This window comes from Dreissena polymorpha, chromosome 3 (genome assembly GCF_020536995.1).
Source record: "Dreissena polymorpha isolate Duluth1 chromosome 3, UMN_Dpol_1.0, whole genome shotgun sequence".
Classification (NCBI taxonomy): domain Eukaryota; kingdom Metazoa; phylum Mollusca; class Bivalvia; order Myida; family Dreissenidae; genus Dreissena; species Dreissena polymorpha.
The window spans coordinates 150284924-150305143 of NC_068357.1; the positions used below are offsets into that span (position 1 = coordinate 150284924).

At 32.2% G+C, this 20220-nt stretch overlaps 2 protein-coding genes and 1 long non-coding RNA gene across 5 annotated transcripts in view; 2 read left to right on the top strand and 1 right to left on the bottom strand.

The window, feature by feature from the left end:
• LOC127871974 (uncharacterized) overlaps positions 1–20220 on the top strand; it is a 341340-nt gene that overhangs the window by 46497 nt on the left and 274623 nt on the right. The gene's annotated exons all lie outside the window — the stretch shown is intronic.
• On the top strand, positions 9592–11635 carry LOC127872005 (uncharacterized). Its single transcript, XR_008045667.1, has 3 exons — positions 9592–10026; positions 10574–10684; positions 11304–11635. It is a non-coding gene; the product is annotated as an uncharacterized LOC127872005 (long non-coding RNA).
• LOC127871988 (uncharacterized) lies at positions 12365–17798 on the bottom strand. Its single transcript, XM_052415340.1, has 3 exons — positions 17372–17798; positions 16450–16609; positions 12365–13378 (listed from the first exon to the last, which is right to left on the bottom strand). Exons 1-3 carry the CDS (start codon positions 17504–17506, stop codon positions 12447–12449), a joined length of 1227 nt encoding a protein of 408 aa, XP_052271300.1. The 5' UTR covers positions 17507–17798; the 3' UTR covers positions 12365–12446.

The following is a 20220-nucleotide window of genomic DNA, read 5'->3' on the forward strand; positions in this document are numbered from 1 at the left end:
CGCTTTCAAGATCATGTTCACTGTTTATTGTTTTAGCAGGTCAAATTGGGCTGTGAAAATAAATTAAAACCCTTATCTATGTAGATCCATTTGCTCAAAATATCAAAGGGTGGGGAAAATGTATTTGTAGGTGTTTGAACTTGAAAGTGTTGTATTTTACTTAACAGTTCTATATCAGATGTATTACTTTCGTGCTCAGACTTCATTTTATATATTTCATGGTTTGATATGTTTTTTTTAGATTTTTATTATATAATTTTTTTGTATTGCCCACTTTTTCAAGATAAGTTTCTGCTTGTAAAAACCACATATATATATAATAATAACATTGTGTATGATCAATTGGGATTTAAAATTGATATTCTACTAAACTACTAGATTTATGTCCTGTCTTATTAAAGTCCCAGTAGAAATCTCTGACTAATACATGTACCATTAATATTTAACTACTGTACTGTAGTTTTGTTTTGTTATCTGTTGAGGTTGAATAAATTCACCGGTCTTATCCTAACATCGATATTTTGGGTCAGGTAATGCCATTTAAATCCAATTTGAGACCTGTTTTTATCAATTTAATTACCCAGATTATAGGCATACAGATATTTTACTAAAGAGAGACATATGACTGTCAATCTTTGAGAAAATTAAATGTAATGATGTAGAAATGGTATACATATGTGCATGTGTGTGTGTGTGTGTGTGTGTGTGTGTGTGTGTGTGTGCGTGCTTGCGTACATAATACTTTTCTTAGAGCAACTCCTCATACTTTATCATATTTTCATTAAACTTGAAAAGAATGTTCATCTGCAAGTGCTACAGCGCATGGTTTTGTGATAAAGTTATATTTTAAAAGTTAATTGCCTTTGTTTGCATTTACCTACTCGTCAAGCTTCTGTGCACAAGCCGTCCTACATTTTGCATGAGATTTCTGAAAAACATTTACAGAATTATTATCTCCAAGCGCTCCAGCATATATTGTCAAGGTTGGATGATTTTTTTTTAAAGGAATTATTTCCCTTCGTTTTAAATAATATTAATATGCTTCTGTGCTCAATTCCTCTTAAATTTTGTATGCCATGTTATTCAGACTTGCAGAATTATCCCAAAGTGCAATCAAGATTTTGCAATTTAGTTATTTTTCTAGAAGAGTTACCTTTAAAACTACATATGTAAGGAAGGTACTGTGTGCAACTCATACCTTTTGCATACAATTTAAATTCAACTTTTACATAGAGAATAATAGGTTAGTGTTGATTATAGATCAGGTTTATCATGCGAGGCTTAGAAAACAAAAAGCACGAGCCTTGGCGAGTGCTTTTTCGTTTTCGTGCCGAGCATGATAAACCTGATCTATAATCAACACTAACCTATTATTCTATTTATCCCACTTTTTATTCAGTAAACTATTTTTATTTAAACAAAATAAGTTTTCATGAGTGTTTGTCGTACTTTGATAATGACTGTAGTGTAACCAAGGTCAGTGTATTACTCTGCGTTCCAAAAATAACCGCTGATCAAAAATCATTTTTTTTTTAATCAGAATATCGTTCTGTAACAAAGTGTCGAGCGTTATTTATTACAATTTTAATCATATTGAATTGCAAATCTTTAAGTTTTATGATATCAATATGGCATTAAGTTGTTATATACAAGGAACTACATTTGTTTACAACGTAGCCTAACACCACACACAATTCACTTTCGATATCAAACTATCGAGTCGATCACGAGGTGCACAATATTTCCTTCTTTGTTATAATATGTGGTTATTTCGTGACAAAATAACAAAGATTACTTGGATTTAAACTAATTTTATACATTAACATTTTGAATGTTGAAAGTGGCACCAAAGAATTGTGAGGCAAAGTTGTTCGAACTAGAGAAAGACATTTGCAAGTGAAGTGACTGGGTGGGGCGAACATCAAGATCAACTTGTTCGACGGTAGACATCGGTTGTCTAGGCTGCATTTCGGCCATAGTTTCAGTGCGTGAAGGTGAACAAGAGGAATCTGTTGGATTGTTACATTTACTGGACTGAGCAAGAATGAACACTTTTGCTGCTGTTCAACAGATATGTTGGAATAATTGGTTATGGACTGGACATTTTTGTGCCCTGTTATGGCCATGGTTTCAGTGGGTGGAATGTTTGCATTTCGAAGTTTTTGGACCAGGAATTTGTGAACTGAGTGGTTCGTTATTCTCTTGTGCTTGAGAAAGCCGGCGTCTTTTGCCATGGCCTTCAGCATCTGACCTAACTTGTTGACACCCAATTGTTGACGCAAGAATCACCGGGATGCAGTGTCATTTGTGCGTATTGCCAGGTAGAAAAGATGCTTTAAAGAAAAATCAGATGGACGCATATCCAAGTACATCTTGTAAATGAACACAGGATTTCTTGGTCCAGACGATTGTTTTCTACGGTCAAAGGGGAGCAACTCGAACTGACTTCTTCAAAGGGGAGCAACAACAACAGAACCTATTTGCATAGTGTTAAATTTACCTAATACTAGGTTTTAATGACAATAAATGACAAAAAACTCGTTTTTTGCTACTTTCCTTTGTTTTAAGGTCATTAAGATTGACAAACATTTGAGATTGTTTTTATTATTGATGCACTTGGCAAATACAGGTGACGAGGTGCGTGGGAAAAAGTAGTCCCGGTTCGGCAGTTGATGACGTCATTTCGTGCCATTGATTATAGCCTTGCCGTTGATTATAGATGAAATTTAATCAACGGGGCTTTAATCAACCGATTTCGCTGTAAAAGTGGGATAAAGTATTATTATCTGGAAGAGCTCAAGTGTACATTATCAAGGTTATGCAATAGAGTTATTTTGAAGAGTTAGAAGAGTTATTGCTGCTTTTTTTAAATTACATGTAATGCTTATGTGTGCAATTCATCCTACATTTTGTAGCAGGGTGAATTTTACTGTATAAGGCAAACTTATACTGCCTTGCTATATTATGGGCTAGCTTGTTAAGGGATTATGTTGAGTGTCTGCAGGAGGTCCCGGGTTCAATCCCTATGGTTGTCCGAGATTTTCTGGCTGGGTTACATTGGCTATCGATGTAAAAAAACACCATGTTTGTCAGATGTCCCTCAGATGTTGTGGCAGTAGTTTATTTGTGGAAGAATTTCACAATTTGAGTGGTTGTGTGTGTAGCATTATTAAATACAAGGAGAACTTATACTGCCTTGCTAAATGAGCTATGTTTTATAGCGATGCTGTAGTCTGCCTGATTTGGAACCGGGTGGTCCAAGGTTCGATCCCATTGTTGTCGAAATTGCCACAGCACATATTGTGAAGGTTTTGTGATTTTGTTATTTTTGAAGTTATTGCCTTTTGTTTAGAATAAGATACAGAAGCTTTTGTGTACAATAGAGTAGGTCCACATTTTCAATTTTAGAGATTTTTACCAATCAATAATTTATCGATTAATCCAAAACATTGCTTGTGATGTACATTTTCTGCATATAATGAGCATTGTTTGTTAATTATTCATACATAAACACTAAATGTTTGTTTACATTTCAGTTATTTTACATAGCTGTTGCTGAATGCATGAGTTGTTGGAGTATTGTATAATAAATGCAAGCTATCTGTTCTAGGCTTGCAAAATGGGATATTATTTGCTGGACTTCTCTTTATATGTATGGTCCTTAGAATTCACTTTACTTTTATGGTCCATAGCTTATCATGTTATTATTGTGTTGAGGCATAGAGTACCTAATTTCTTGGAACCACCTGCATACGTTTGTGTATGTGTGATTTAATGTTTTTACTTTATTGTCAATTGACACAATAGAAATGAAATGTTTTATTTTTATCCTATTACCAGATGAAAATCGATAGTATAACAACGATCGTATAAACTTTAGCTTTATACTGTCGCTATTTTAAGATCAAAGTTGGGGTTTTCCCAAAAATGGAGAATATGTTTTTGTCCTCTACGGAAAGATAAAATCGTAAAAATGCGATATTTTATAATTATTAATGGAAAATAGGGAGGAAATAATAGGATAAATAGAATATTATGTGAGTTTTGGATAAAGATCTAGTTTATCATGCTCAGCAAGCCTCGCGCTAACATGGTTCTAAGCCTCGCATGATAAAATTGATCTTTATTCAAAACTCACATAATATTTTCTATTTACTTCTGCATCCTTGTTTGGGATTTATCTAAACAATGAACAAGCAACACATGTTTGTCTTTTTCTTTTTTTTTTAATAGAGAGAAGAAACAATAAATGTTGTAACAAGTGAAAATCCCCAAAATGTTTCAAATTAAGGTAACCTTGCTTTGATTGTCATAGTGCTATGACATTACACAATTATAATCACATGTTACAGTTTTCTCGAAGGCAATTCTTTTCTTTGCTAATTCTATGAAAAGAGTAATTGATTGGCCAATATGTAAGTATGTTAAGATTTGAATAACATAAGTAATTAGAAATTCCAGGTAAACAAAAAAGGTTTCTTTAAGTTTCTTATTCAACACAAAATATGATGTTAGTACAACAAAGGCAGAGATGATCAGTTTTAGAAAAAACAAAAATCAGGGTCAGTTTTCACTAACTTACTATTCTTACACTAGAGATTTAGAATGAATTATATCCTTGAAACTGAACTATTCTATTAATCCTTTATTATTATACCTTAGATACATTACTTGCAATTAACCACCTTTTACCACAAATTTATTTATGTTCAGTTGATCACAATTATTTCACCCTTTATCCCAATTCCTGTTTATTTATTGGGCCCGAGTGTTTTTCTGTTTGCCTAAGAAATTAGATGTTTAAAATGCTTAAATAGAACTCTGCTATTTTAATTTATCAATACATTTATTAACCCTGCCCCATTGCAAGTTTGTATGCCTTTTTATCAGTTGATAATTCCAAGTTCTAAATCTTTAAGTTAAAAGTCTTTTGTAACCTGTATTGTTACTTAAAATAGTTTGTTTGAACTGAGCCTTTTGATTTTAAAAGTTAATTTATCCATTTAAGTATGATAATGAATTTATTTTAAAGTAAAGGTTGTTGACAAAAATGCTTTTTTAAAATATTAATTAAAACATGTGAAATTGTATCATATTTAAATTAAAATCATATAAATAAAACAAACGTTTGCCATTGGACAAATGTTTTATTATTGGCACTGCTATCTTGAAAACTATAATTCTCATTTTGATTTCCTAGAAAAATTTAATTTGAATGAACTTTTTTTTAAAGTAATTTTCTCAGACCTATTCACTTCATCATTACTAGTTATTATCTTAGAACAATTTGGTTGTGAGATAAACACCATTTGTATCTGTATACATCCTTACAGTGAAGATTTTTGGTACAATTAACATAATTGCGCGGTTTCTCAGTGACCCAAAGTAATGATCTTTCTCCAAAATTAAACAAAAATGTCCCCTAAAATGGCAAAAAAAAACAAATAAAGAAAAAAATATTTTCATTAAATTGAATATAAGAAGAAATTGGCATTGCAATTCAAGTAGTTATTTTTAGTCTAAGAACGGGTTGGTGAATTAAATAGACCCCAGGCAAATATATTGATTCTATGATTCTAAACAAACATGACCAATATAGTGATTCTAAACTGAAAATGGATTTTCAATTGGTAAAATTGTTATATTAAATGTCTCCCACTACTTTTGATGTTACATGTTTATGGTCTTTCACATGAAACGGTCAAAACTGTTGCAATGTTTTCATTTTTTTTAAGTTTCTTAGTAATTAAAAAAAAAGTTGACACAAATAATGATATACGAGAAAAAACAGTCAGACAATTAGTGACACTCAGCAAAAATAACAACAACAATAACAACATAACAATATTTAAGCTCTGATGATTATGATGATGATGATGATGATGATGATGATGATGATGATGATGATGATGATGATGATGATGATGATGATGGTGTTATCACATTAAGTATTAACAAAAACACGAAACCAACACTATAACATTTCTATAGCAACATTTGGCACAATGGTGCTTACAATATTTGTAATATAATAAATACATGTATGTCAAAACATCAACCACAAGTTTGGTTAACATTTTTTGGCATGTTATATATTTAGGCATCAGCTAAGCTTTTCACAATGGTTACTGTAAATTGCCAAAATAACTAGAACAAACATGATAATTTTTCAATCTTAAAAGTTGAATAAAATACTGTTTCATATAACTAAATAAATAACAATATTAACATGATACTTTAGGTGGTTTCAAATATGTGTTCAGTCATTACAAGTGATTTTTTATACCATTTAAACTATTTACAAATCTTGAACATTTTACTGTACGAAAAATAAATAAACAGGTGCACAAGTTAGTTATATAATTCAAGCATTCCATATACATATGGTCACACTATTCCTTCCTTGGCTGGAATTTGTCAAACGTGATTATATTTGCTGATCTAGATGATAAGCCGACTTATTCACTACCGAAATGTTCACGTCATATTTCACCTCTAATAATCCATTGAATGAAAGGCTAATATTTACCAAAAAATTATATCTGGTTATTTTATTGAAGAAATGACAGATGATAAGTTTATAATTTTAGAATTTAAAAGGATATTCATGTCATGCATTATTTGTCTTGCTAAATTTAGTTCTTTTGTGATAAATATTTTAACTGCAATTACATTTAAATGATATTGAAAATAGTGGACCGTTATTTTATAACTATTCAAATTATATTGAATGGTAATTTTTGTTGAAATGGTTGATTTATATTGCCTGTCAATCAATATTAATTTAGTAGGATTATGACATTGCTGAATTGTGCAGTTAAGCCAATATTAATACACTCAAGGAGGGAACTTTAAAAAAATGTATTTGATCAATGTTTAATCATACCTGTTATGACTAAACTTTGGTAGAATATATTTGACTGCTTTGTAATATTTTTCCAATAGTTTCGATACTAGATTTAGGATGTTACGTTTGTCAAACTTTTTAAGCATATTAGTGTAGAATTATGATTGTTAAAATATATTCTCTTGAAATTCTGGAAATTGTTATCCCTAATCTTCTTTCAGCTTTTAAGCTTATGAGTGTAGATTTATGATTATTAAAAATTTTCTCTAAAATTGTTTGTAAATGTAATCCCTAATGTTCTTTCAGCGATTATTTTTTTATGACAAAACATTTATTTAAAGACCAACATGTTTCTTTTTTTGTATATGAAATGTATGGTTTAAAATTAAAATACAAACAAACAACAATTAACAAGAGTAATAAATTAGAATTTGAAAAATGAAATATTTAAATGAAAAATGAAATCACTTAAACTTTTTGATAAAAAACAAACTTTTACCACCACATTCATATTAACAGCAATTTAAAAATAATAGTGTAACTGTTTTATTTAAACAACCTTATACATTTGTCTACAGAAACATATACAAATATTTCTGCAAAACATTAAATAATGTAAGATAAACTCTAAATGTTATATCTATCCCCAAGCTATACTTCACTTTCTGTAGGTATACTACTTGCAATCCTGCTCATGAAAAGAATGATCCAACATTCTTCTATTTTTAACTATCACAGTAAATTATCACAGCTTTCATGTAAAATGTTACAAAAGGAAAAATAGCGAGAACAATATATACATGTTGTATAAAGATAATAACAAGATCTTTGGATAACAATAGATTGTACAGCATATTTTGGCACAACCTGTCAACATATGATAGCACTAGACATATAAAAGATGTGCTATGTTTTGTATCAAATCATCAATATGAATCTTCATTTGTTTAAATCAAAGGTTTACCAGGTTGATTTGTTCTAATAAACCTTATGGTTAAGATTTCGTTCTGTTTCTATTGGAAGATTTTTCAGTTTGATTTTGTCATCATAAGTGATTGCCCTTGGCTGATGAGTTTGTTTGTTTGAGACACAGGGCACTTACCTATTTACTATAAGTCCTTATAAGTTATTTACCGCCACATTGCAATTGATTTGATCTGAATTTCTGCATAATTATATGCCCAGTTTCACTTTAAGAAGTGTTATGAATAAAACAACAAAATTGGTTATTCAAACTAAAAAAATATCATATTGTTTAAGATGGTAACATGGCAAAACTGGGCCTGTTCTTTAGTAATTCCATTTTCCGTAGGTTTTTTCTCTTCCTGCCCGGGTGTACATTGTCCAGGGTAATCATGGAACTTAGGCTGGAAATCCATGGTATAACATGGAATTCCATGGAAATCCCTGGAATTTGAAACAGTTTCCAGGGTTTTCCAGGGTTTTGTTCTAGAAATGTCCATGAAACGTGGACTTTTTTTCCAAGCATTTTCCAGCCTTGGATGGAAAAGCATGGAAAAGGAATGGAAAACGCTGGATTTAGGCTGGATAACCATGGAAAATATTTCCAGATAGCATGGAAAGTGGAACATAGAATTTTTTAAGCATGGAAAAGACTCTAACATTTTCAGCTGACCCTGGAAAAAACTTAGACTTTATAAGAGGAGAAAATAACTTATAAAAATGCAACACATTTTATTCAAAGTAAATCAGAGTTCAACAATTTACACAACATATGAATAAAACATAAAACAATGTGCATAGTTTGGGCAGAAATAGTAGTAGTTATAGTAGTAGTAGTAGTGGTAGAAGTAGTAATGCTGAGGCTGGCAGTAGAATATGTTGTAGGAGTAAAAGTAAAAGTGGTTGTTGTATAAGTTGTATAAGCAGTTAAACTACTGATAATTATACTATTGGTGCAAATTTAAGTGACAGTAGCAGTAGTAGCAGTTATTATTGTGTTGTTGTTTTAGCATTTACAGGAATAGTAGCAGTAACGGTAGCAATAGTAGTATAAATAATAATAACAATACTAGTAGCAGCAGTAGTAGTAGTAGTTAAGGAAGTAGCATTAGCAGCAGCAGCAGCAGTAGAAGTAGAAGTAGTAGTAGTAGAAGTAGTAGTAGTAGAAGTAGCAGCAGCAGCAGTAGTAGCAGTAGCAGCATCAGCAGCATCAGTAGCAGTAGTAGTAGCAGTAGTAGTAGCAATAGTAGTTGAAGTACTAGTAGTAGTAGTAGTAGTAGTAGTAGCAGTAGTAGTAGTAGTAGTAGTAGTAGTAGTAGTAGTAGTAGTAGTAGTAGTAGTAGTAGTAGTAGTAGTAGTAGTAGTAGTAGTAGTAGTAGTAGTAACAGCAGCAGCAGCAGTAGTAGTAGTAGTAGTCGCAGCAGCAGCAGCAGCAGGAGTAGTAGCAGCAGCAGCAGTAGCAGCAGCAGTAGCAGTAGTAGTAGTAGTAGTTGAAGCACTAGTAGTAGTTGAAGCAGTAGTAGTAGTAGTAGCAGTAGTAGCAGCAGTAGTAGTAGTAGTAATAGTAGTAGTAGTAGAAGTAGTAGTAGTAGTAGTAGTAGTATAAGTAGAAGTAGCAGTAGTAGTAGTAGTAGTAGTAGTAGTAGTAGTAGTAGTAGTAGTAGTAGTTGTTGTTGTTGTTGTTGTTGTTGTTGTTGTTGTGGCTGTTGTAATAGTAGTAGTAGTTTTGCAGAAGTAGTAGTAGTGGTAGTAATACTAGTAGTAGAAGTAACAGTAGTAACTTTCAAAGCTATGTCTACAAGTTTAAATTCTTTAACCCTGTTCAAGGTGTATACACACTCAATATTTAACTACAGTCCAGGTTTGCAATTAACAAACTATCTGATAAACCTGTGTGTGAGTCAGATATGTCTGCTGCTAATCTATTGGTTATAAAATATCACAGCCTTTTCTGATTGGCTGAGTTCAAATACAGAAAGTTTACCTGTTAGATTGAAATTCTGGCGTATTGTGGAAAATTTGCAGGTTAATCTTGTTGTTAAAATGAAGTTAATGTAATGTTCACAAACAGTAGAGTTAATGAGTTTTTCCATTAACAAGAATTTCTTAAAATAATAATGTATGGATATCATTTGGAAAGTGACATGAAATGTTGTTAAAAAGTGATGCATACAAGTGTTTCAGAAGTCTTTCTAGGAATAGAACAAAAACTGAAGGTTAGTGCTTTTCATTATTTCTAAATATTCCTTTAAATTTATTCTTCTTATGTCATCATTGTAGACCTTTTTTATGTGACATTTTAGGTAAAAGTATGGCAAATATAGAAGTTTAAAAGCAGCTGTCACACACATTTTCACTAAGTGCAGTTTGCAGCTTGATAAAGGAAGTCCTATGTGGAGATATTAATAAGCTTGAATGTAGTATCGGAAGTTTATAATGCATGGCTAGGGAACTGAGGCTAAGGGAGTTATGTGCTGTGTAATGATGCTCATTAATGCTGTTAATGTTTATAAATAAATTAATTAAACCAATAGCATTGTTTTTTAGGTTTCACTGTGCATTTTCATACCAATAGAATTACACATCATTCTAATTATAGCAATAATAAATTTGTACTAATCATACCTACAAATTTTGTTATGCTATGCTTTGTGATGTATTAACTTCATTGTAAGTTATTATTTAAAGACAATTTTACTGAATATTTAAAAGAATACTTGAATTATTTTCTATATACATTTTCATTATGTGCTTTAACTGTAGCTGACCAGTTGATGGAAGATACTGCAGAGTTTGGCAGGGAAATAACCCAAGACAGCAAAGCGGCTCTTTTGGCGCATTTACCAAGAGGACTAACATGGCCACAAATTCATGGTAAATATTGTTATGTCCCGGGCTCATATAAGTAATTTAGTGTTAACCACCTGAAAGTATTTTGTCTTTTTGGTATCCAATATTTTGGTCTAGTTTCAATTACAGGTTATTTTTATATGAATTAGCAAATTAGCATATCTTTCATATAGCAATATCTGAATATAAAATTCCTATATATGTTTGAGTTTCCAGATACATGCTATGGTACCCTGTTTTGGGGCATTTAAGAAAACAACAATATAAATTTCAAAATAAAAGAGAGTCATATAAAAATATAAGTTAAATCACCAATTTATTCACTTGAAAGTCTCAGTTTTCCTGTGTGGTTGCCTGTTTTTAAGTAGATTAAAGCCCGCTTGCAAACTTTAAGAGAATAAATTTCAGTAAATGGAAAAGAAATAATTGCTAACTACTTAGGATCGTAAATGTTCGCTCAAATACAAAAAAGCCAGATGTACCGAATTGAGCAGTGATATGAAATATCTAAAATAGATTAAAATATGAATGAGCATTGAAGTATAGATATTCAATCATATGATTGCTGCACATTTACTTTTACAGATGAATGTAAAAAACTTATGACTTTCTTGTAATATTGTTTGCTTTGTTTTTCTTTCAGAGATCATGCAGGAGCCGTACAGTATAACAGCAGTACAAGTTCTATAAAAGATCCACGACCTACTGAAGCCCAGCTAATTAACAAAAAAGTTTTTAAAAACTGTAATTTTATCCCACCTGGGTACTTATAATTTACTAAGCTGCCTTCACAAGTTTTAGACTTGCAATTATATTTTAAACTGTCACTTGGAAAGTAATACATGTACATGCATTATGCTCTGAATTTCTTTGAACAATAAAATTATATAAAAGTATTTTAATGAAATTGAGCACCTAAATTGCATTAAAGTGAAAGTAGCTGAGAAAAATAGTATCCTTGTGCTCATGGACAGCTACATATATTGTGACAAAGTAGGGTTCGTGAATTGTTACTGTATATTACTTGACTTGCTTGTATTTTGTTACTTTGAATACATGTTGTTAAGGTTGCATTATACTTTTTAACTTTTAAAGTAGCGCCTGTTCTGTTATGTAAGGGCCTGATTTATGATAATGGACCTAGAGGCTTTGTAAGCATGTATTAAACAACACTTGTTTGATCTGAATAATTTGTTAAATAAATGTAACACAATTTGTAATCTGATGTTATATTTTGATGAATTGTGAACAAAATAAAACATCGAAGAAACTAAGGCATTATGTTGATTTTTTGTTTTGTTTTAATCTAACCTTAAATTATGATTTATTTAAGCTGTGAGTATTGTATTCATTTAATACATGAATATTGTTTTTAGACCAGAAATTTCTTTTTCTATTCAGTGACCATGGTAAACGCTGGACAATTTTCCATGTTATACCAGGCATCCATGGAATATTAAACAAAGAAAAACCCTGGAACGTTTTCCAGGGTTTTTCAACCAGCATGGAAAAAATACCGTCCGAATACTCCATGTAATCTGGAAAACCCTGGAAAAAAATCCATGGTTTTCCATGGTTTTCCAGATTACATGGAGTATTCGGACGGTATTTATTCCATGCTGGCTGGAAAACCCTGGAAATTGTTCCATGGTAATTATTCCAGGGAGCCTGGAAAACCATGGAAACTATTCCAGGCTATTTCCACATACCATGGACAATTTTCCACCCTTTTTTTAAAAATATTGACGCTGGAAAAGGCTGGAAACTTAGTCCGAATACTCCAGCCTCATATTTTCCATGGATTTCCATGGAAAACCCTGGACAAAGTACACCCGGGTGGCAACAAATGGTGGTGATTCTCATGTGGAATGTCTTGCATTTTACTTCTTGTTGACAGATGACCCTGATGGGATCTGTGACTCCTTGAACTCTTTTGGGGCGGTCTTATGCTTGGCAATGAAATATCTGTTGTTGTTGGCCCATCAACGGAGTCCAGAGGGTTTACAATTCTGGTTTGCTCTAATCTTGGTCTTGAAAGGTTGCTTGTACTTTGCAGTTTTTTCCAAAAGTCTTTCATATCACTAAGGGTATTTTGTTTTTCAAAATGTTCTTTTTGCATTTGTTCCAGATGTTTGCATTTGGCTTTCAGCTCAAGTTTCTTTTGTTTTAACGTTTCTGTTTTGTCCTGTGAGCTTGCAAATTTGATGCTAATTTCATTCAACTCTTTTTCAAGCTTTTTAACTTTCTCATTCATTATTGCCATTTGCTTTTTTGTTTCGTCTTCAGCTCCCAGCATTTTAAAGCATGTTTTGTTTATGTTTTTAAGATCATCCATTTCTTTCTTCAAGTCGTCAATCATTGTCTTTATCATGTCAAGGGTTACTTGTGTTGCTTCATTATCCTCACTTACAACTGACTCCATATCTTCTTCACTGCTCACACTTCTAGTGCTGCACTTGTTACCAGTAATCATTATATACACCTCCTGTAGCACAGTTTGTACATCTTCTGTTGCTTCATTCTTTTTTTCAGTGGTATTGTTAAGGTCACTTTTATCTGAGCCTGGACTAGATAACGGATGATATCCCCAATTTTTCAGTTGTTTGTACAAGAACTTTCTTATGTCTTCTTTGTCTTTTTCACCCAATCTTTTTGAGTTGCCAAATGTCTCATGAACATGAGTGTCTACCATTTTCTTCAATGTCATCGTTTCAGACTCTGAAAAGATAAACTACAGGTGAAATTATTTAAAGAAATAAACGTGTCAAGGCTTACTTATCATAATTTTGATTGGCAATAAATCTTATCAATGTTAACTTTTGGATCATGTTTTTATATTTACTTTTCATGTAATAGTTCCGGCATCAATTTATGTTTAAGGTTTCCATGAAAAACAAAATATATCTTTTTCATCTATAAGTCTTTATTTCAAGCTACGCATACATGCTCAGTATCATTATGTGAGGTCATTGATCAAGTTCTGTAACTATGACCTGCAAATAAGCTGAATTGTGTCTCTTTTATTGCATAAGAAAATCAGGTTAATGTTTGTTGGAAAGACCACATATCTGCATTTCTGATACAGATATTGAAATGAAACTTAAGATATTTGTCCAAGGTCTTTATAAGCAGTAACTGTCCAAGACCTGTAACTGGGACCAGTCTTTTAGCAGAATTATGCCCCTTTTTGTACTTAATACAGCTGAGTTGGTTAGAGTTTAAGATTTATTTCTCATTAAGGTGTGCAAGCAACAAGTACATTTGTCTATAAGATTTATAAAGATATTCAATTTAAACTTGATGCATCCATTAGATCATCATGCCAGGCCACTAATTAGGTCCCACACTTCTGCTGTGCAATTAAGCAGAATTATGTCTCTTTTTCTCTGAGAAAATTCATGTAAACATTACAGTGTGGTTACTAAGCCATTTCAAATTGCTTAATATATGGTAATTGTAAAAGCATGTTTTATGCTTTTCAAATCAAAGTAAACAAAAGGCCATTATTATTGAATGATTTTTTTGTTATGATTTTCAACACTTCTGTTGAGGCATGTTGGTTAGATATTGAAGAAAGCAATTGGCACACATAAGATTAATCAGCAGAAAATGAGTAGAGCCTATGAAAACATTTTAGCAGCATATTTTCCATTGCAACTTAATAATTGGATGCTTTAATTTCACGAATCTAAATGATATTTCATTTTGCTAAAAAATTGTTAATGGCTTGAAAAAGCATGTCTTGCTAGAAGCCACTCCAAACACTCATAGCATAGGAAGACTGTTGGATGATGAAAAGAAATTAAAAATACAAGTTTTAGTTGAAAATGGTCCTCTTTAACACTTATAGCTTGAGTAAAAATGGGAAACAATTTGTTTAGCGAAAATCACAGCAGATAGCAGTATCATTTTGTTTTAGTTTAACAAACCTTGTTTTGTTTCTGAAACAAGATGTGTTTGTGAAACACAATGTCCCCCTATATGACGTTTGACCTTGAAGGATGACCTTGACCTTGACCCTTCACCACTCAAAATGTGCAGCTCCATGAGATACACATGCATTTCAAATATAAAATTGCTAGCTTCAATATTGCAGAAGTGACATTACATGAGCAATTTTTACCCATATATTTGACCTTGAAGGATGACCTTGACCTTGACCTTTCACCAGTCAAAATGTGCAGCTCCATGAGATACACATGCATGCCAAATATCAAGTTGCTATCTTCAATATTGCAAAAGTATTCATAAAATAAGCGATTTGGGCCACATATATTTGACCTCTGACCTTGAAGGATGACCTTGACCTTTCACCACTCAACATGTGCAGCTCCATGAGATACACATGCATGCCAAATATCAAGTTGCTATCTTCAATATTGCAAAAGTACTAATAAAATAAGCGATTTTGGCCACATATATTTGACCTCTGACCTGGAAGGATGACCTTGACCTTTCACCACTCAAAATGTGCAGCTCCATGAGATACACATGCATGCCAAATATCAAGTTGCTATCATGAATATTGAAATACTGCAAAAGTGTACATTATATGAGCGATTTTGACCCATATATTTGACCTTTGACCTTGAAGGATGACCTTGACCTTGACCTTTTACCACTCAAAATGTGCAGCTCCATGAGATACATATGCATGCCAAATATCAAGTTGCTATCTTCAATATTGCAAAAGTTATTGCAAATGTTAAAGTTGGCGCAAACCAGCCAACAGACCAACCAACAGACCATCAGACTACTATAGTGGGGGAAATAAAAATAAAATGTTAAATATATTAACATTTGAAATTAACATTTTTGGTGAAATAAGACAATTGCAGTTTCTTTCAAATAAGGACAGAATTTCTCATTAATACATTTCCCAACCTTTCAATTTTGAATGGAAAATTGAAATATACCATCATTCAAACAGCTTGATTGAATATAAGACTTAAATTTTGATGCATTATGAATCAATATTGAAAACTTGTTTGTTTCTTTTTTCACTGGCTTGTGGTTTCCAGTTTAAATGAATCAGAGGACTACAAGTTGTGTTCAATATTAAATACTCCATGTTTGACCATTAAAATGTAGTTATATGCATTATGAAGTATTTTCATGTCTATGTGGGGGACATATTGTTTTTGCCCTGTCCGTTGGTTTGTTTGTTTGTTTGTTTGTTTGCCCCAACTTTAACATTCTGCAATAACGTTTGCAATATTGAAGATAGCAACTTCATATTTGGCATGCATGTGTATCTCATGGAGCTGGTGAAAGGTCAAGGTCAAGGTCATCCTTCAAGGTCAAAGGTCAAAAAAACCAATCCAAGGGAAGTAATAAGCTTTAAAGGGAGATAATTATCTGAACCTGCCAAATGATAAAAAAAAATAAAATAAATCAAAGCTGGGCAGTAGGGGAAATAGTGTTTCTGACAAACACATTTCCTGTTTAACCTTATCCTTTCTTTTACATTGTGTACTTCTTTTTCAATCAAAGAAAAAAATGTCCAGTACAAAAATCTGGGTTCAGAAAAGTTTATTTAATTTTGAAATAATGTTTCTTTGAATCTTTCTATGGGAAAGCCAGCCAATTACAATTTCCTTTAGCATAAAACCACAGTTATTATTTTCCATGAAAACGAAGTATATAAGTGGGACATCCTTTTATTATGGACACCCTTCTAGTTTCAATTTATTCTATTAATATAGTTAAATCAGCTAACCTATTTATGAAGGAAACTTTTAAAACAACAAAGGTTTTGCTAGTCCCATAAAAAAGACAGTTTAGCTTACCAGATTTATGTGAGTAAAGTTCTGCACTTTTTCTAAGATCCTCAGCCAGCCAGTGGTATGTGTCTTCTATGGCGTTGCAAAACTCTTCAAACGCCCTCGGACCTCGCCGAGGCAACTTGAACAGCATCTTCTGTACGCGCTCCTTGGTTGTGTGCCCGCTCTGCCAACAAAAAACACTATAGATCTTATTCAGTATACTTTTTTTCCCATATTGGCCGGGTTCTGGGAAAACTGGGCTTAACAACACATGTGCGCTCTGCACAGGCTAATCAGGAATGACAATTTCTGCCTAGACTGGATTTTCAATTAGAAGAGAATTCTTCTAAACAAAAATACCATAAAAATGGAAAGTTCTGTCCCTGATTAGCCTGTGTGGACTGCACAGGCTAATCTAGGACAACACTTTACACACATACCATAAGCCCAGTTTTCCCATAATGTGGGTCATATTTTTGCAGGAAAATAAATGGTTATGTTTCCAGTCTGCAAGCAAAGATGTAGCATTCTTAACTGATAAACTTGATGAAAGCCAGCATATGCAAATCCTTTTTTTATTTAACAGTTTCTACTAAGAAGTTGGACTACTTTGTTCATCACTTATATACTTCATAGGTCTATTTTATTTAAAACACATTTTTATTTTATTTTTAGCAAATATACCGTCTGTTTTTGAGAGTTATATTTAATATATATATACATATACTATAAATAATATCGGAACGAGGTTAAGAGTATGAAAAAAAGGCAAGAATATGTTTATTTTACCTGGTCATTCAAATAGTGCACAATCTAACCTAATAAAACAGCTTAAATGGTATGCTTATAGTTAATCTGAAAATTCGCTTATCATTATAATTTGGAAAAAAACAACACTAAATACTATACCTATAACATGTTACTTCACTAAAACATGTATATTTACCTTGATTTCTTCGACCATGTCCTCATTGAAGATTCCATACTGAAGAAGCTTGGCGATCAGTTCCGCTGTAAGATCCAAGTCTTTCAGGAGCTTGCTGCTGTTGTCACGTAACGCTTTTCTGTGGGCTTCGTTCATGGTTAGGACAAAATATTAACTAAATTACTTAAGGTTGAATTAAAAATTTGACATTAGCCCAGTAGTGATACACAAACAGTTCCTTATTTTATTTCTCCTTTTTGTTTCAATAAAATTAATCTCCGTGTGTTCATAGTTATTGTTGTTGTGAACTGTTTTTTTAGAAATTAATTTTAAGTCCACATTTCCATTATGTATGTACCCACAAAGGTATATACCCACAAACGCTCACCGAACACTGTGGCACCTTATCCTCACAAAAGGCTTTAAGATTTTTAAAAGCCTATAAATACATTACATGCAATTGGAGACCAATAACCAGCTCTTATCTATCACCCTAATACCCTTTCAGAATTACATGTTCAATAGTTTACATTTGTAGACTTAGTAGGCAAGGTTTAATTCAGTCACCTCTGTTTTGTAATTCCATACATGCCATTCAGGGTTTTGTTTTATTTGCAGATCCAATTTGTGAAACTTACCTCTTAAATTTCAATTTGCTTTATTTAGCCATGGCATGATTAGTAATTAACAACTTAGAAACAATGGAGTTCTTATTGCTAATACAAATAATCTAGATTTCTTTTGGCACCCGTTCTTTCAGAGCAGTTGTGAGATTTTGTTAGAGCATTTATATTCTTTAATTTGTAATTCATGAATCAATTATTCTCAGTTTTTTACAAAATCTTTTGTTGGATAGCCATGATATTGGTATAATTCTGTATTATGTGGAGGTAAGGATGCCTCCTCAGTTGACCCAACAGTACATCTTTCACAGCATAATTTAGCTCTGATATCACCCAATGCATGAATATTGTGAGAAAAACATTCCCTTTATGAATGCTTAGACTTGGAGAAGTAAAATAATTACAATGCTCATTTACCAGTTTATATTTTTAAATTGTTCAACAGTTAAGGGGCAATTGTTCAATTTTTGTTTTGGCTGAGCAGTTGCTGGTAATGATCATTGATGTATTATTCAATAATATTATTTTATTTCAGTTAAATGTCTCATCAAATCCATTTATTGACTACCAGGTAAACCCATTTTTGTCAATAAATTGTTGAAATTGAAATTAGTGTCAGTTACCCTGTCATATCAGCAACCTTTCGATCAATGGCTTACTTATAAATATCATTGCCTGTTTGAACAAATCATACCCGCAAACTGTGGCAAAGTATGTTTCATAAGTATAATAGGCAAGTGTAAATATTTGCATAGGAAACAATATGATCTCTTTAAAGGTTTTGGCTCCCTGTTGGTATCTTTATTACATTGACATTGCTTCCAGTTGGCAATCTCTTGAACTTATTTTGACTGGTCGTAAATTGTCGAAAATATGTAATAGGTTTTTCAGCGACAGAATTAGGACTAAACTTTGTTTTTATTGCTGGATGAAAGCAAAGAGATTCTTAAAAAGTTGTTTGCTTATTGTGTTATGACAAAGCATTATTATTCATATGTTTTAGCTCCTGTCCTACTTTTGATTTTTTTCCAGCATTAAAGGGTTTTTCAATATCTGAGCAGAAGATATGAGCATTATGAGACTGAGTGTTGTGTGCAAGCACTAGAAGTGCAGACTCAAGGTCAAGGTCACACTTTAGGTCAAAGGTCAAATATAGGAATTGTTACTATAATCCTGTCCAGAACTTATTTTTGTCAACCTTTTAATGACTTTCATTTAAAATTGCAAATGTTTTGATAGGATGTCCAAAAGAACCTGCAGGTTTATTGTTATCAATTTATAAAAGTGATAAAATAATTTTGGACATTTTTTCCTGTGGACATATGTTCCTATGCTATTTTTGACTCAAGCGCACTTTGACTCCTACGTTATTTTGACAATGCTGACATTGATTGCTACATTTTATGACAGCCTGGACATTGGTTCTTACATGATATTGACAACTGGGACATTTGTTCCTGCATAATTAGAGGTGAATTGGAACGAGCGTGCCATTACTATAATAATATACATTTTGTTTTCACTATTTTCTTAATGATCGACTAATTGTCAGGTAGTTTATTGGTCCATGATTGAAATTACATTTGACGGCTTATTATTAATGAGCAACTGTTAACTCTATAGCTGCATTGAATTGTGGGCTAGTTATGAGGTGTTAACCTTTGATCAGATTCCATATTGTTAAGTTTCGCCTTTTGATGTACGAACCAATGTCCGGGCAATCAAAATAACCTTGGAACCATTGTCCGTTTGTGAAAATAACGTAGGAAGCAATGTCCGATTACTGTGATAAAACAATATACCTGAATGTACTTTTTATACATGAATACAAGTTTATACCACTGATTGTGTTATATTTGTACTAAAGATTGTACAAAATGGTCAATAAACTTGCGATTTAACCACGTCATTATTAATAAACATAACACAGATCACACAACTCATTCAAACAGACACTTCTGTTTGCATAAACTGTTAACTGGAACAAAAATCTTTGTTTTTGTTTCCTATTTTTGTTCCTGTTCAAGAAACTATAAGGATAAAAACACATGTTTGCAGGATTAACAGTTTCATGTTTGTGACGAAATACACCAAATTTAGATATTTTTTTAAATAAAACAATTCAATAAAGACAGTTATTGATGTTGTATAGGTCATTTCATTCACTTAATAATGCTATTATATTGATCATAAATGAAGACAACAAATGATTTAACCTCCTGCAAAGCAATTTTAAGGCAGGGGGTC

Excerpts from the sequence above, each read along its gene's own strand:
- LOC127871988 (XM_052415340.1), bottom strand. The coding sequence starts at position 17,506 with ATGAACGAAGCCCACAGAAAAGCGTTACGTGACAACAGCAGCAAGCTC. Across the intron at positions 16,610-17,371 it reads ACATGGTCGAAGAAATCAAG|AGCGGGCACACAACCAAGGA; the intron begins GTAAATATACAT and ends TTTTGTTGGCAG. Across the intron at positions 13,379-16,449 it reads ACTTTACTCACATAAATCTG|AGTCTGAAACGATGACATTG; the intron begins GTAAGCTAAACT and ends TTATCTTTTCAG.